The following is a 16154-nucleotide window of genomic DNA, read 5'->3' as shown; positions in this document are numbered from 1 at the left end:
TAGGAGAAAGGTCCTGGCTATTTTATAACCCTGTGATACAAAGTGATATTTTGAGTTAAAGGGGATCTAGAATAATATGACTGCAGTGTTCAAGCATAAGTTGAATGTGGCATTTCGTGAAAAGAACCTATGTTGGAAACATTTTGTAGTTCAGGTAGAAAGTGTGTATTTTTGAAGCTGTGTTGTACTATTGCCAGTTCTTCAAGATAACATCTCCTAATAAGTATAAGGTATGAATTATTTAGAAGCTGAAGGAAGGAATGGTAAAAGAAAGCAACCAGAATAGAGGAAGAGTATCAAACTAGGGTATATTTTTATTAAATAGTGGAGTCCATTGGAGTACAGTGTGCTGAAATATCAGGATCTTAGAATAAGTATTTAGTTCTCGTATATTCTTTTGCCTTTTGTTTTTAAAGGGCTGGCATAGCCGTGGGTGCTCACTACATTTACTTTGAATGTGGAATGACTGTTGGTCATTTTAATGAAGTAGATTTTAATGAAGTAAAATTTTTATCCTTTGTGAAGAGTGTCACGATTTACTTTTTTAAAAATTAAATAAACTTTGGTTGGCTTTAGAATTGTTAGTCTTTCTCAGTGATAAATGAAAATGAAAAATTAACCCCATGAATGACTTGGTACTGGCCCCAGCTCTTTCATCTTGAACAAGTTCCAGGACCTTGAGAAAATTTCTTAATTTTGTCCTGAATTTTCTTGTCTTTCAGTAAGGGAGTTAAGTTGGATAATCTCTGAAGTATGTTCTGACTTCCATAATTTTGTGATTTTGAATGAAGTAAAGTAGGAGTTCAAAATGAGTAGAAGATTATTCCTAAATCAAGTTAGATGAAGTTAATAAGAGTTATTAACAAGAGTTTCACGATAACAGACTTTTGATAATAAAGAAAAGAGATCAAGTGTCAGAGAAAACGTTCCTTGTAGTAGAAATGGTTTCAGGAGTTGCAAAACCATATATGGGATGTAATGACAATTAGATTTGTTTGATTAGGGCAAAGAGTTTTTCTTGGGGTATGGTAGTGAGTTTTCCTATTATGTTAATAAAGGCTCAACAATTTCTAATAGCCATTTAAAATCTGTTTTTAAGAAAGCTTTAATCTACATTTTTTAATGTAGATTAAACCCAGCATTTCGGCTTCTGTACCTGTTGCCTACCCCAAAAAACCTTCACAGGAATCATATTATTTGTTTCCTTTTTAACAGTTGTATAGTTCCCCTGAAAAATTCAGGGCATAGGCAAAGATAAACATTCCTAGACTCTCAAAGAATGAAAATAATACTGATTAAAAGTATGCCTCCTTACAATAAAGTTTTCTGTTTTATAAATTGCTGCTTATTAGAGACAACCAGATAATTATTATAGTAGGACCCATTTCAAATTTTTTCTTAGAAATTTCTCTTATTCTGGATAACATTTGACTACTGTAAACTCTTGAAAATTACCATAAAATACTACCCGTAGAACTGTTTTTAAAATGAAGAAGCCCACCTGTTAGAAATACATTTCTTCATGTTTAAACACATACCTTTTCTACATTTGGAAGTCCTGTTTCGTGTAAAACACACATAGAGCAGTTTGACAACACGTCCTTGTGACAGTCTTCAAGTATTTTATTTATAGTGGTGGACAGACGTGAACTGTTCTTTACAGAGTGGTATGGCCACAAAATGTAAAGTTAATCACTCTCTTTAGAAAAAAAAAATGCATCCAAACTTATATATGATATAATTTGACCCAAACCATTAATAATACTTTTGATGATACATTTTTCAAGGGAAAAGAATGTGTAAGTCATCTATAGTCCCTTAAAAATTAGAAATACATGTCAAAGGAGCCTGAAAAACACACTTGTAAATATCTTTGGAAATTCTGACTATGTAACTAATACTAAAAACTGCCTTTTGATTCTTCTCGATTCTTTTAATAAGTACCATAATGCCTTCGAGCCAGAAAGGTGTGTCTGAAGGTTCTAACACACACATTGTAGAATTCCTAAGTCATTGTCTTACTACCCTTCTAATTTTTGACAGATTATTCCTAGCATTTAGCAGTAACATAAAAAGACCTCCTTTGTATTGATTTTAAACTTTTATATCACCTTGGAAGTTTTAGACTAGAAACCCTTGCACTAGTAATGACTTTGGGACTCTGGACGTTTAGCTGGATGACTGATCCCAGTGTATCATTGCCAAGTGAAGGGAAGACATTGAGGCGTGCGATGCGTTGAATTGCTTTGACTCACTTCTTTCCCCTGGCAGTGGTTGCAGCCTGGCGGCAGCAGTACCAAATCTGTGTACTTGCACGTTTGAAAGCTGCTTTTCTTAGGCTCCCACAGCAGTTTGTATAGAAGAGGAGCCAAAGTAAGACTAAAGAGACTTTCTCAAAAGCAATTCACATGTGATCTTACAAAGAACTCCTTTTAGATTTGGTCCTATCACTACACTCCTCAGACTTCTGTTAAAGCCTTTGCTAAGAGGTAGTGTTAGGGCAAGGCCTGGTAAGTTCTATTGTGTTGAATTTGTTGCAGAGTGTTTTTAAGAAATAACAGGCTTAGAGTAATTTAGAGTGTAGGGGCCAGCCATCTCCAGATACGAAAGAGGGAACCTGATATTGAGAGGTTAGGTGATTTAGCCAAGACATGTTCCTGCTTACAGAGTCCAGGTTTTCAGACTTCCACTTATGTGTGCATTTATCATGTCAGAATATGATTATGAATAGTAAGAAGTAAGTCGCAGAAGAATAACAGAAAGGACATTTTAACTATACCATAAAAGTTAAATGGTGTCAACTGCCATTAATCTGATAGGAAGATCCAGATTAAAGTTTCAGACCCTGGAGACTGGAATGGGTTCAGAGCTAAAATAATGTATAGTGTATCTATCCTTACTCTGTGAGATGATGAGAGGCAAAAGATGGCAGTTTTGAGGGAAATCAGAGCTTTTCTTCTCAAATCCTGAGGGTTAGTTTGTGAACTTCTGTTTATTGGCCATCGTGTTTTGAGCACCTGCGGAGGAAATGCTGCTCCCTCAGCCTCAGCCAGCTTAAGGACTGTGCTGATGGGAAGCAGAAGCAGCTCCTTGTGCCCTCTTAGTAAACAGCACAGATTCTCACTTCAATAACTGATGAGTCTGTTCTGTTGTCTCTCAGTCCCCTTGTCAAAACCACTGATCTGGATTGCTCTACAGAAGCTGCTTTGCCCCTCTCTTCTCTGATGATCATGGAGGAACTCAGTTTTAATACCGTCGTTTGCGTCTGATACACTTAGGCAGCAGTTCCCTCATGGACCTTTTAGATCAAAATGACACTATAGTACCTTAAGAAGCTTTTAAAGGAGACATTCTGTTACTCTTTGGGCAAGAAGAAAAAGGCAGTATGATATAGCGGAAAGAGTTCTGATTTTGTGGTCAAGAGACCCAACCTTAACTCTGCCACTAATTGGTTTGGTGAACTTGAGCTAACTTTTAACCCCTGTGGGTCTTTTTTTTTTTTTTTTTTTTTGACATCTGTAAATTGGCGGACAAGATGATCTCCAAGGGCTGGATTTGCGGTCCCCATCAAGTCTGTGTTGAAGGGTTTCATTTTTAGAAGAGTAGCTCTTTAAACAAATTATCCTATAAATTAAATATGACACCAGAAATAGCAGTGACAAATGGAGAATTTTCCTAGGGGAGCCAGTTATGACAGGCTACAGAAAACTTTTTAAAATAAAAACTTATTATCAGACAGTAGGATGCCCTACAAATAAATTGATAAGTTCTGTTTTACAATGTAGGAATCTGAAAATATCTAGAAAATTAGAATTTTTTTAAAAAAAATTTTAGAATCTGCTTCCAAAGATCAAAACAAAACAATGAGTCTATAACTAAGGTAATTTAGATAGATATGAATTTCATCTGATTAAGTTTAATTATAAATTGTATCTGAATTATTAAAGTCTAATACTATAAATAAATATTTGGTTGGGTATCAGTCTTCCATCTTGCCTTATGTATTTATGCTACATCAGTTGGTTTCATTAATACCATTTTAATTGATCATAACTTGTGTTACTACCACACTGATAGTAAAAAGAGCCTTTACAGCTGTGTACATGTAGGGACGTGGTACCGCTTTCACGGCTTTGCTGGAAACACTACACTGATTTCGAAATATCAGACATAGCTTATTTAGAACCAGTAAGTTTATTTTCATATAGTGTAGGGCAGCAGTAACAGTAATTACTGTCCTGATATAATGATGCTAATCTTTTATCATCATCATCTGAAGTGAATGATAAAAACATGTTAAATTGAATCTCCTTTCTAACTTGTGTTGTGCAACCATTATAGGTCCTGGACCACTTAGGAGATAATTGGGCTGTTCCTTATTCTTTGTGGTAGTGGCAGATATTCAACTTGAGATTTAAAATCACTATTACCAGTCAGAGTTGTGTGTGTTTAAAATATGTTGTTGTCCACCAGCTCAGACCAGTAATTGGTGAGGAAGTGGTGTAAGGGATAGCTGTTTTTTCATGCAGAATAGCTTTTTAAAAGATCATTTCATCAAGATTGAAATGTAAGCAAGCAGAGAAATTTTATAAAAACATCCACTAGATGGCATCTTGTAATTGTGTTTAGCGTTATCCTGAAGCATTCTTGACTAGCGGGTATAATTGGAACAGAAAGGGTTTTATTTTTTTCTCTGAAGGTTGGTTGTTCATGAATATATGAATTCACATATACTTTAAAATAATCTTAAAGTGAAAAAATTTTAACCAGTCATTTTGACATACTGCCCACTCATCATAGGAAACATTTCTGGAACATCCTGATGTGTTCTCAAACATAGCATGACATTGGTAACCTGTATTAGTAACATCGGGAAACTTGCTTTCCTAACCATTTTACATTCTTAATTTTATAAAAATATGGAAAGCATAGAAAATTGGTCCCCTGCTAGTTAGAAAATAAGTTTTGGTATTTTGCTTTGGTAGGGCATTGTGCTTATAGCAGAGATAGAGATTATATTTTTGGTGTGGTTCCAAAGTTCTTTTAAAGTTCTAAGAACCATTGACCTTGATCCTGTGAAAAATTTCTTAGTGTTGAATTTATTTTTCAAATACAGATGCTCTTTGACTTAAAATGGGGCTACATCCTGATACACTCACTACATTCTTAGCTTACACACTCAGAACAGTTGTATTAGCCTACAAGTGGGCAAAATCATCTAACACAAAGTCTATTTTATAATAGTGTTGCATATCTTATGTAACTTATCGAATACTAAAAGTTTTTCAAGCACGTTTAACCTATGTTAGGCTATGATATTCAGTAACTTAGGTATATATTAAAGACCATTTTCCACTAATGGTATTTTTAACTTACTTGTAAGTTGAGAAATGTCTGTATTAACAAGCTAACAATCTTATTCTTAAGTGCATACAAATTTCCAAATGATTTCGTTAATCTCTTTAGCCTATTAGTATTTTTAAAAGCTTATTGTTTATGGAACTATACAGTATACCCCAATGTCTTATTTTTTTATTTTTGAATTATTTGTATTTTAAGTTAAAGAAAAGCTAGAAAATAGAATTACCAGAAAGAAGAAAACCTCATCCATAATTTTATCGTAGATAATGTCGTAAACAATTTAGTGTTCATTCTTTCAGGTTTTTTTGGTTTATGTATATATAAGCACATATTTATTATGTATTTTTTAAAGGAATCAGGCTCTTTTCTATGCAACCTTTTTTCCCACTTATCTTGAGTGTCTTTTTATGCCAATAAATGCATTTTCATGGAATTCTTAGTCACTATAAATTGTTGTATTTTAACCAAGCTCCTGCTGTTTATGTTTTGCCCCCCCACTCCCATTTTTTCTCTACCCACAGATTTTTGACATGCAGAGGTATTTCTTTACCTAACAGTATTGACTGATGAGAGCACTGGATTAAAGCAGCATAGGTCAACCTAGCACAACATCTGGTTAATAGTAGGTTCTCAATAATATTGAATGAATTTTTTACTTTTTTTGGTTACATGAGTTTAATGGTTAGAAGTTATTATAGGCATAGCACGGTGGCTTAAGCCTATAATCCCAGCACTTTGGGAGGCAAGCCGAGGCAGGAGGATTGTTTGAGCCCAGGAGTTTGAGATAAGCCTAGGCAACACAGTGAGACCTTGCCTCTGCAAAAATTTGAAACGTTAGTTGGGTTTGGTGATGCACGCCTGTCGTCTCAGCTACTCTAGAGGCTGAGGTGGGAAGATCACTTGAGCTCAGAAGGTCAAGGCTACAGCAGTGAGCTGTATTTGCACTATTGTACTTCAACCTGGGCAAGAAGGGCAAGACCCTTTCTCAAAAAAAAAAAAAAAGTTGTTAATTGTAGTTTATTTCAAGTTGATTTGAATGCTTATAGTTCATGATTAATTATGATGATAATGATAGCAAACCTTCATTTGCACTTACTGCAAAGCACTACTCCAAGCAGTGTATGTGTTTATAAAAATTGGCTTAATCCTCACAATGAAATAGATACTGTTATTATCTTCCTTTTACAGATGAGGTTGCCAAGGCACAGAGATGTTAGGTTACTTGCCCAAGATTACACTGTTTGCAGATATTCTAATAATTTATAGATGCAGGTTTACAAATTCAGGAAAAAAGAGAGTTCACACTTAACATGTATGTCAAATCACATGAGATATGAAGCATAGACAAAGGGAAATTAAGCAGGATGGTCTAGGATTTCTTTCAAAGCCATATTTAAGGGCTTCATTAAAAAAAAAAAAAAGCCAAAGATTTGTGTAGTTCTTTTGAAATGGCATCAGTGCCATTTTCGTATTGAATGTAAGATCGCAAGTTGTAAAGTTTGTAGTCTAAATAATATAGTTTACAGTTATGTTTGACACCATGCATATCTTTGACACAGATGATACATAATTTTTAATTTGTATGGAATTTACATATCATGGTAATAATTTGATGTATATTAACCAAAATTCAGGCTCATAGAGTTTTCTGGGCTTGAGTCACATATTTTCTCAGCCTTGTCCAGGTCCTGCTGTGCTGAATATGGAAGCTGTGTGGTTTCCCAGCAGCAGAGCCATTGATTTAATGGACATTTATTAAGCACCTAATATATGCCAGGCACAACAATAGCACTGGGCATACAAAGATAAATAAAATACCACCTCTTCAGGAAGACATAGTGTGTGGCTAGCAACATTGAAAAGATCCATCCCGGAAACAACAGGATTCTGTTAAAGTGCTTGCTTACTTGCTTTAAGATTGTTTCTTTATAAAATGGGAAAAATAAAACATGAACAAGCCGAACCAGAAAGGGATTAGTACAGTCCAGGCTTTCTCTTTCCTCAGAACTTGTACTGTGGAGGCTTTATTTAAAAAACCCCTCTCTTCTTGATGTCATAGTACCTAAAATTCCTTCATGAAGAGTCATTAAAAATTACTCTTCCCCAAAGCCATATTTTAAAATGAGTTTTAATTTATTATGTTACTTAGCCCTTGTTGTCTCATTGGGAAAGCCTAGCCTATGACAACCTGGAAGGACTCAGAACTGGCGTTTTAAAACAGAAAGTCTATCGGCAATGAACAGGTTCAGTAAGAAAGTAGGGTCTGAGTCCCGGGGATCAGGGAAGGCTGGGAGGAACAAGTGTTCAGTGTGAACATAATTCAGGATTTCAGATACTTCCTGCTGAGCCCATAAGTGTTACTGTGGCCAGAAGGCTGTCAGACTTTGACAAGTGAGCCCTATTTTTGGATGATGGAGAAACAAGCCAAACCTTCCTCACTGGCCACATGGGGCTTTTTTGGTTCTTAGGAAGGTCTGGAAAAGCTCCTCACAGACCCAAGTCGAAGGATGGCATAAATGAACGTATCTGACTTCCCTATTTTAACTAGAGCTACTCCTGAGTTGGACTCCTTTATCGCCTCTTAGGAGTACCTCTTTACAAAGCAATTATTCCAAAAATCCAAATAGGATTTCAGAAGCCCCATATTTCTAAGAGGAGGTCAAGGGGTGCAAGTGGTAGTAGACGTGTAGAAAGTAAGGGTGAAGTGGTTTCCAAGTAAAATGAGGTTGTTGATTACTTGAAGAGGTGACAGAGCCAAATTTATGAAAGCGTTAGGGTTTCCCATACCTGACAGTATGGCTTGTTGGAAAAAGGAGCAGAAAGAGGCTGAATTTTCAGTCAGAAACCACTGAAACCACTATTTATGTAATATTTATAGGAGACCATGTGCGATTCAGTTGAATTGCTAGGTCTCGCTATAGCAGTTTTTAAAAGCTTCTTTGATTGTTGACAGGTCCGTTAAGACATGCTGCACATGTAGATAAGGAAGACACTCAAGTTTCAACATCCTCACTAAATGATCATGAAGTTCTTATGGTTTAAAAAAGTTCAGATTTACAATTCCATGTAACCTTTCATTAATTAAACAAATTGGATCTTTGTTACTCTTCTGAAAGTTTTAGAATTGCACTTCATGTTTTAGAAATGACTCATCAGCTTTGCATTGCTCTGGTGACCAGGAAGCCTAAATTTGCAAAAGTAGTGTTTTTCTCTGGATTTTGGAGTGTGCCTCTTTATGTGTGATGTACCGTGGTGGCCCACCATAGAGGGTGTAGCAATTGACTCCCTTCCTGTAATGCTTTTCAAAATAACACCTGAAAAGTGGAAGCCCTGATGGTAGTGCTAATAAATAATGCTTTAGAAACCTGTTCTAACAAAATTAAGCCAATTTGGATAGCTTATAAGTAATCAACACAAATAGACATAGAAATATTAATGCAAGTTTTATGATATCAGGATTGTTAGCAACCAGAGATCACGAAGAAAATATTTACATCCACCAAGGACACCTTAAGCATATAGTAGATGAGTCTTGTATGTTCCTGGAAATAGGTGGGGAAAGGTTTAGTTAATATAGTGTTATGAAACGTCTTTTTTAAAGAGTCTGAAATTATTTTTAAAATTCAAATTTATATAGTGCATTTATTTAGAGCAGTAACTTTCAACTGCGGATCCCACAAACCTACAAGGAGTGTTTAGAAATTAGTAGGACATTATTTGGTGAAATGCTACAGTCTGGGATTGGGTGTAGGAGTCAAAGGGCAGGGAAAGAGCCTAGATATATGTTAACTCAGCAGGAAGTGAAACAGTCTTGCCAAGTAAGAAACTATCCCATTCACGATGCCAAAATCTTCCTCACTGAGAAATGCTGATTTTAGAGTACTGGATATTACTGTAAGTTAAGCCTAACCAGAGAAGTAATTGAAAGTGTCCGCCCTTTGGACTCTGAAGATGCATATCATATACTGAAAGAATAAGGTAGAATTTCCTGTAGAGAAATTCTGGAGATTTCCACACCTACTATTTTATTAAGGTGAACTACCTTGTGGATAGTTTTACTCAGTTGCTTAACTGAGGGTAAATTTCATTTCTCCCTGTCAGAGTAAAGCTAGCAACAGGGGGGCTATAAATATAAATTTCCAGAATCTTACACCTGCTGACCATAAAAGTCAGTCTAGATCATGGGGGAAGCTGCACCGAAAGCATGTTTTCAACAGCTACTGATAAAGCTAACATGAAATAAAATCACACACATTCAATGTGCTTCATAACAGTGCAGTATAATGAAATCCAGAGGCCAACTGATAGTAAAAATCAGGTGTTATAAAAGTGTACTTCACATAAAACTAATTTGGTTACTCTTTTTAAAAGCAGATGTAGAGTAAATTCATGAAGATGTTAGGAACATGGGTAGGGTGGGTGAGGTTGGAGGAAGGAAAGACGACCTAAGTTGTTGGGAACTCCTCTTATGGGAAGAACATTTAATAGTTTCCCCCCGCCCCCGGTGTTATTGAGGTTATGGATGATTCACTATGATTTCTTAAGCTGTCTCTGACATTTTCCCCAAGTTATTTCTAAGACAGTTCACTCGTTCATTCATCACTAAGAATTTGTTCTTTGTAGTAGGTATGCTTTTATTAAGTGTGGAAGACAAACCTGCAAACAATAAAACCCCTATTGAAGGTGATAATGTCACAGTAGCTGTGTAGATAAAATAATGTGGGACAGAAGGGTCTACTCCAGCAAACCAACTCCAGCTTCTGATCATAATAGGGCAATCACTTAAGTTACCTAGAAATGAGATAAAACAGTATTTCTGCTCTCCCACTAGATCCCATAGCATTGGGTAATAATCTAGGATGACTCTGGTATAAACAAACAATGGAATTTTAAAGTTCATTCTTAATTAAGATATGATATGTTGAGAGTCTGTTTTATTCCCATGTATGTAGTCAAGTAAGTGCTTCACTTCTAAATGCTGAAACTATAAGACGTCCCGCGGTAATTGAATTACAGACAAAAAGGCCCATTTGCTGCAGTTGCAGTAATTATGTGGTGAAGCAGTTAATTTTGAGCAAGTGTGAAAAGATGTCACATTGTCACAGAAAGGATCAGGAAGAGAAAATCACTTTCCACTGCAGCATATTGATCTGACACCTCAGAAGCCTGATACTTTATCCTCCATTAAATCACATTTAAAATATTTTATTTTAAAATAACTTATTGACTTTCTTTTTTGTCTGTAAAATAATACATGTTGAATGAGAATAACACCAAAATGCATGGAGACAAAAATATCAGTCAATGCATATACCACTGCATATCCCTTGTGAACATTTTATTGTTGTCCTTGTAGCCTTTTTACTAGGCATAAACATAGTTGAACAGTTTCTTTACTTTTTAATTAGAATTATGGTATATAAATGTTACTGTAAATGCATTTAATGAAACATTTTTTTATTGATTGATTTTGCCATCAAATTCCTATGCCTGCCCTTGTTAGAGGTCCCCCCTGCTTCCAATTTTAGTGTTTTATTTGATTTCACAAAGATGGTGGGATTCAAGGTGTGGTATGGTGTAAACTTGTACATTTTAGAAATAGATACTTCCTCATATGTTTGCTATGTATCATAAAATTACTGCCATTTAGTAAGATGGAAAGCATAGTTTTCTTTTTCAGGGAAAAGAAAATAGCTATTTTGCTAGAGAAGGAAAACTTCAGGGTATTATAAGGATTTATTTGTGATCACATTTGCCTGATGCTGATAGATACAATGGTATACACATTGCTTGTTTAGATTGTCATTCTTTTATTCTGCTTTCTTAACTTTGCTGCAGATGCTCTTAGTCACTGCATGTTCACATACTGGAGTGGTTAATGCTCCTTTTAGAAGCTAAGCTATCAGACTGTCAGTCAAGAATGTACTAACTGCTGACTTTATGGATGCATCCCAAAAGTTAGATTTGGCATTAGAGGTCACATTCATACAAAACTCTGTTTTATGAGAGCAAGGAATACTTTACGGTCCAAGGGCTGTTGGCAGTTTTCCAGTTTCTATCTGTGGATCTATCAGCTCTACACTTCGTAGAAAGTAGGCATGCATGTGCCTGCACATGTTAATCTTAAAAGTATAGTTCTTTTCCATGAAAGCTGCTTTATTTTTTCTTACCCAGAAAGATTATATTGTGGCAATGGGAACTTTTAACCCAGGATTATAAATCTTCCTTAGGCTTCAGTTAGATCCTGCTGTTGCTCTCCACTAACTGAACTTTAAGCTATCAAAAATAAGAGCCTTCCCATTGTTTTACTATGTCAATATCTGTTGTTTCCTCCCTTTATTAAAAGTCCCCAGATGGAAAACTGTCTTTCTAAATTCCCTTCAGCAGTACCTATTGCAGGTAAGAAAATATTTTTAAATAAATGTTATAATGTGGCTGCTATTTATCTTCTCTAATTGTTTAACATGAACCATGGAGATGACAGGGATATTTTATTGTTTTAAAATAAGCTTGTTTCATTCTATATATCATCATTAGACTTGGCATAGCAGTAAATATGAAAGGTTAAGAAATAGATTCCATTTTTAAATATAAAACTTAAACTGTGTTTCAGTTTAAGGTCTTCAAAATTTTTCCCATAGTTGCAATATTTTTTTCTGAGATAATAGGCCCTGTCCGAGGGGATGCTGAATAACTCTCCAATAATGTCCAACACTGTCTGACATCCCAGAGAAGGAATTGAGAGGGTCTCCCAGGTAGTCAAATTGATGCTGTTGCTATGGTAAGTTCCTACGTCACCATGACAAGCAGAAATATCCAAGGAAGCAGCAGTGGCGGAGCAAAGGCAGCTACTTCTAGCCTGACAACTAAAAGCTGAAAACTCACATGACTGAATTTCAGGGAACATTTTTCCCATAGTTGAGAGTAGGGTGCCTAACTGAATCATCAATGTCAGCTATGAACAGTAAGAAAAATGCTTTTGTAAGATCAAAGACAGATACTGTATTTGGAATTTGTTCAGAAGAGTAACTTTGCAATTGCAAATATACTCTTAACTGCAGTATTTTGTTATCTGTCTTCGAAGGAGAGCTGCATGTTGATAGGCCACTTCCTGCCTTTCATCTTTTTTTTTTCTGGGATTGTAGGCAAAGTGGGTGGGGGGAAGCAGCACCATAGAAGTGTCAGTCCTTTTTTATGAGCTGTTTTAAAACATGGGCAACTGAATTACACATTTTAGAAAGTAAAGTTGGTTCTGAAGAAATGCAGTTGTAATTTTGTGGTAAGGTCACTACGAATGGCTTCCAGGAGACTCTGCCAAATAATAGCAGAGGTTAACAATATAGTCTATAGAGAAACTAGAGAACAGAAAATAAGAATGTATTAGTTTTAGGAGCCAGGGTGTTATATAGACTGACAGGAGGCTGCCAGGGTCAAGAAATAAGTTTTAAGAAAATAGGAAGCCCATCTGATAGGAGACAGTATCCACGAGAGTAGACACTGATTTGTCAGTTTGACAGGTTCTTGTTCGTGGAATCAGCATAAAGTTACCTTGATCCACTTTAACCTGAGGGTATTTAATCAGGTGTTTGGTATAACAAATGTTGAGGATAGTAATTTGGGGCCACATTAGGCTAGTTGCAAAGTCACACTTGAGCAGCCTTAACCAAGATGATTTTTCTAAATGAAATTGAAGGAAGCAAAGGGTAGGAAACCCATGAAAGGTTGCTAAAAATTACATGTAGAAGATACACTATTCCCTTTCCTTCTCAGCCTTCATTTTTCTTCATCAGCTCTCACCAGTGCTGCATCTGTGAGAGGATAATGCAGGCTATCCTGCCATGAGTAATGGACCTTGATTTCCACTTTTCTGATTGCTTGCTATCTGCTGTAAGTAATGCCTTACAGGCATTCTCCCTGTGACCTGGAGCATTTTAACTAATACTTATTTGGACAGAAGTCCCAATAACCACAGATTTTTTCATTCCGCTTTTCTAATTTTTGCCTTTATTGATTTCCAGTAAAACTCTCAGTGCAGATTTTTTGTACATTTGTTTTGTAACTACAAGGTTTTTTGTTGATATGTACCTTTTCTTTGTGATATTCTTTCCTTTGAGAATAGCAAGGAACCCTGAGAATTGGTAGATTGTTCTCAAAATAGATCACTTCTTGTCTGCTCCACTTGGCTGTGACTTCTTTCATTAGGATAATAGAATAAAATTGCCCTTTAGAAGCTTTTCCTTTATTGATCCAGTTCATTTCAGAGGCGGAAAGTGAAGAAGAAAGTAAGAGTTCTTTTTATTATCTTATTGTAAATAAACCTGGCCATTTTTACTCTTAAAAACAATACTGTACTCATTTTACTCTTACTAATAGTAGAAATTCAAGTAATCTCAGGTTTATAATTTAATAGGAAAATACGTAAATATGTGTGTGTTTATGTGCAAAACGTTTAATTTTAACTTACCCTCTTGTGGACTCAGTTTTACAGATCATTAAATTGGTGAGTTTAGATCAGTTCTAACATTGTACGGTTTTATTAATGATTCCCAGTGTATGCTTCATAAAATCTCAGATCTAGAAATAACCATAAGAGATACCTACTGGTTTACCTTTGTCCATTTGAGCAGTAGTAGATTTAATATAAGAAGAGCTGTCTGTGTTTTTTCTTGTTTTTTTGGTTTTTTTTTTTTCTTCTAGCAAATTTCCAAGACTGTAAACCTATGATGATTTTTAAGTAGGAAAGTTTTTAAAACTGTTTTTGGAAGATAGCTGAAGAAGTAGTGACAGTAGTTGTCTGGGTTTAGCAGTATCAATAATTTAGCACTTTTAGTGGTCAAGGACAGACCCTTCTTTCCACTATTCATGTCTAGGGACACTTGAACTCCCCATTGATTTTTCCATCATGCAGGAGCCCCTCAGTGTTCAGTTAGTTCTTCCCTGAGCACACGAATGGTTGGATTGATGTGAGGCCCACAATTTAAAGACCCAGGTTTGGCCATGTTTATTACTTGTCTGAGCTGTAGACTATTGTGGTGTTCGCATTTTCTAGTGTCATAGGCAGTTTTACCTCAGATTCTGAATAAATGCAAAAATAGGGCAAGGTGATTTAATCCTAACCAACCTGTTAAAGGTCCAAATCTCCTAATTTCTGAAAGTTTAACATCTCCATAATAAATCATGCACTGAATTGTGTCTAAAATAAAAAATGTGTATTTACTGAGAGCCTCTATGACTTTGCTTTGAGGACATTAGAAATTGACTTTTTTTTAAGGAAAAAAATATTTCTCAATATACTTTCTAAATAGATGTTGGGAAGTCTTATTAAAATGTTGGAAAAGTTATTTTTTCCTTAATACAAAATTCCAAGAAAGCACATCAGAAATGTTTAAAATGTCAGACGTTACAAAACAACTTAATGATGGTATACAAAATTCAGCTTTAAGCCAGTTTTCAAATCATAGAATCCAGCGTTAATTAATAATGGAGGGCGGTTTGCGTAAACTGTGGGAAAACAGGGAGTGGGACAAATACACAGAACAGCTGTTACAGTTTTTCTGAAGACTCAGCTATACAGTTAAGTTTCTTTCTTTTTTTTTTTTTTTTTTTTTGATGAGTGTAAAGGCTATGTGAAGTCCTGCTAAGCTGATTTATTGTGTCTTTTATTTTTCTAGTAGAGAGTGGAGAGAGGGGAATGGAGAACTTACAGACAGAGAAGGGGGGACTGCAGGACAGCCTGGCCCCTGCTGGAGATAAGGAGGTAAAATCATAGCATACAGTGGTAATAACAGGCCTTCATGGTCATCTAGCCCAACTTTCTGATGCTTGAAGACTCCACAGTTTTTCAACTTCATCAGTTGCGAATTTTGTCTTGAACCGGCCTGACATTGGATCTGTTTTTCCTTTTGTGAGGTGAAAGCCAGGACTAGACACTGGTCATTTTTACTCTGTCTGATACCATTATTGGTCCCATAGTTCACTATGCAAAAAGTACTCTACAAGCAACAGAAAATGAATATGAAAAGTACAGAATGGGCTAGGCACGGTGGCTCACACCTGTAATCCCAGCACTTTGGGAGGCCGAGGTGGAAGGATCACCTGAGGTCAGGAGTTCGAGACCAGCTTGGCCAACATGGCGAAACCCTGTCTCTACTAAAAATACAAAAATTAGCAGGGCATGGTGGCACACACCTGTAATCCCAGCTACTCTGGAGGCTGAGGCAGGAGAATTGCTTGAACCCGGGAGGCGGAGGTTGCAATGAGCCAAGATCGCACCACAGCACTCCAGCCTGTGTGATGAGCGAAACTCCATCTAAAAAAAAAAAAAAGAAAAATACAAAATGTTATTTACACTTTATTACACTTTATGTCTTATTACCAGATCGTCTTTGACCATTTTTGTATGAATGCCACAAAATTCCAGTTCTGTTCTCTCTTCAGCATTACTTTCCTGTGAAGGCCCAGCCAGTGCTTCCCTAGGGCAAGCCTGAGATTCCAGGAATGGCCAGTCACCTGACTTATTTCCTGGGATCACATCCCTTGAAAGTTGCTGAACCTACCTAGTCCTAAATAATAGCACAACAAATAACTGAACAGTTCTTTTCAGACTCTTTTTAATGTGTTGTTGATGCCCAAAGTAAGAGAATCCAGGTCACAGTTGGCAAAGTTTGCAGTGGCAGGAAGCTCTTGGGGAACCCAGGGGTTCATTCTTGACGGTGTCTGCGGCAGTATGGATAAATTCAGCCGTTAGTTATAAGGGTTAATAATGGGACAAATTGGGATCGTCAGAGGGAGCA

At 36.2% G+C, this 16154-nt stretch overlaps 1 protein-coding gene across 16 annotated transcripts in view; it reads left to right on the top strand.

Annotated features, from left to right (window-relative positions):
• Window positions 1-16154, top strand: part of BBX (BBX high mobility group box domain containing) — a 271264-nt gene that overhangs the window by 142780 nt on the left and 112330 nt on the right. The window contains exon 1 of one of the 16 annotated variants that reach the window (XM_074033518.1): window positions 14999-15118. The exons of the other annotated variants lie outside the window; for them this stretch is intronic. Coding sequence (XP_073889619.1) covers window positions 15053-15118 — 66 coding nt within the window. The 5' untranslated portion in view covers window positions 14999-15052. Of the gene's footprint in view, window positions 1-14998; window positions 15119-16154 lie in introns of those variants that run through there. 16 annotated transcript variants of the gene reach the window in all.

Source organism: Macaca fascicularis, chromosome 2 (genome assembly GCF_037993035.2).
Source record: "Macaca fascicularis isolate 582-1 chromosome 2, T2T-MFA8v1.1".
Classification (NCBI taxonomy): Eukaryota; Metazoa; Chordata; class Mammalia; order Primates; family Cercopithecidae; genus Macaca; species Macaca fascicularis.
The sequence above is the reverse complement of the archived record's forward strand: the minus strand, read 5'-3'. Positions and strand labels throughout refer to the sequence as shown.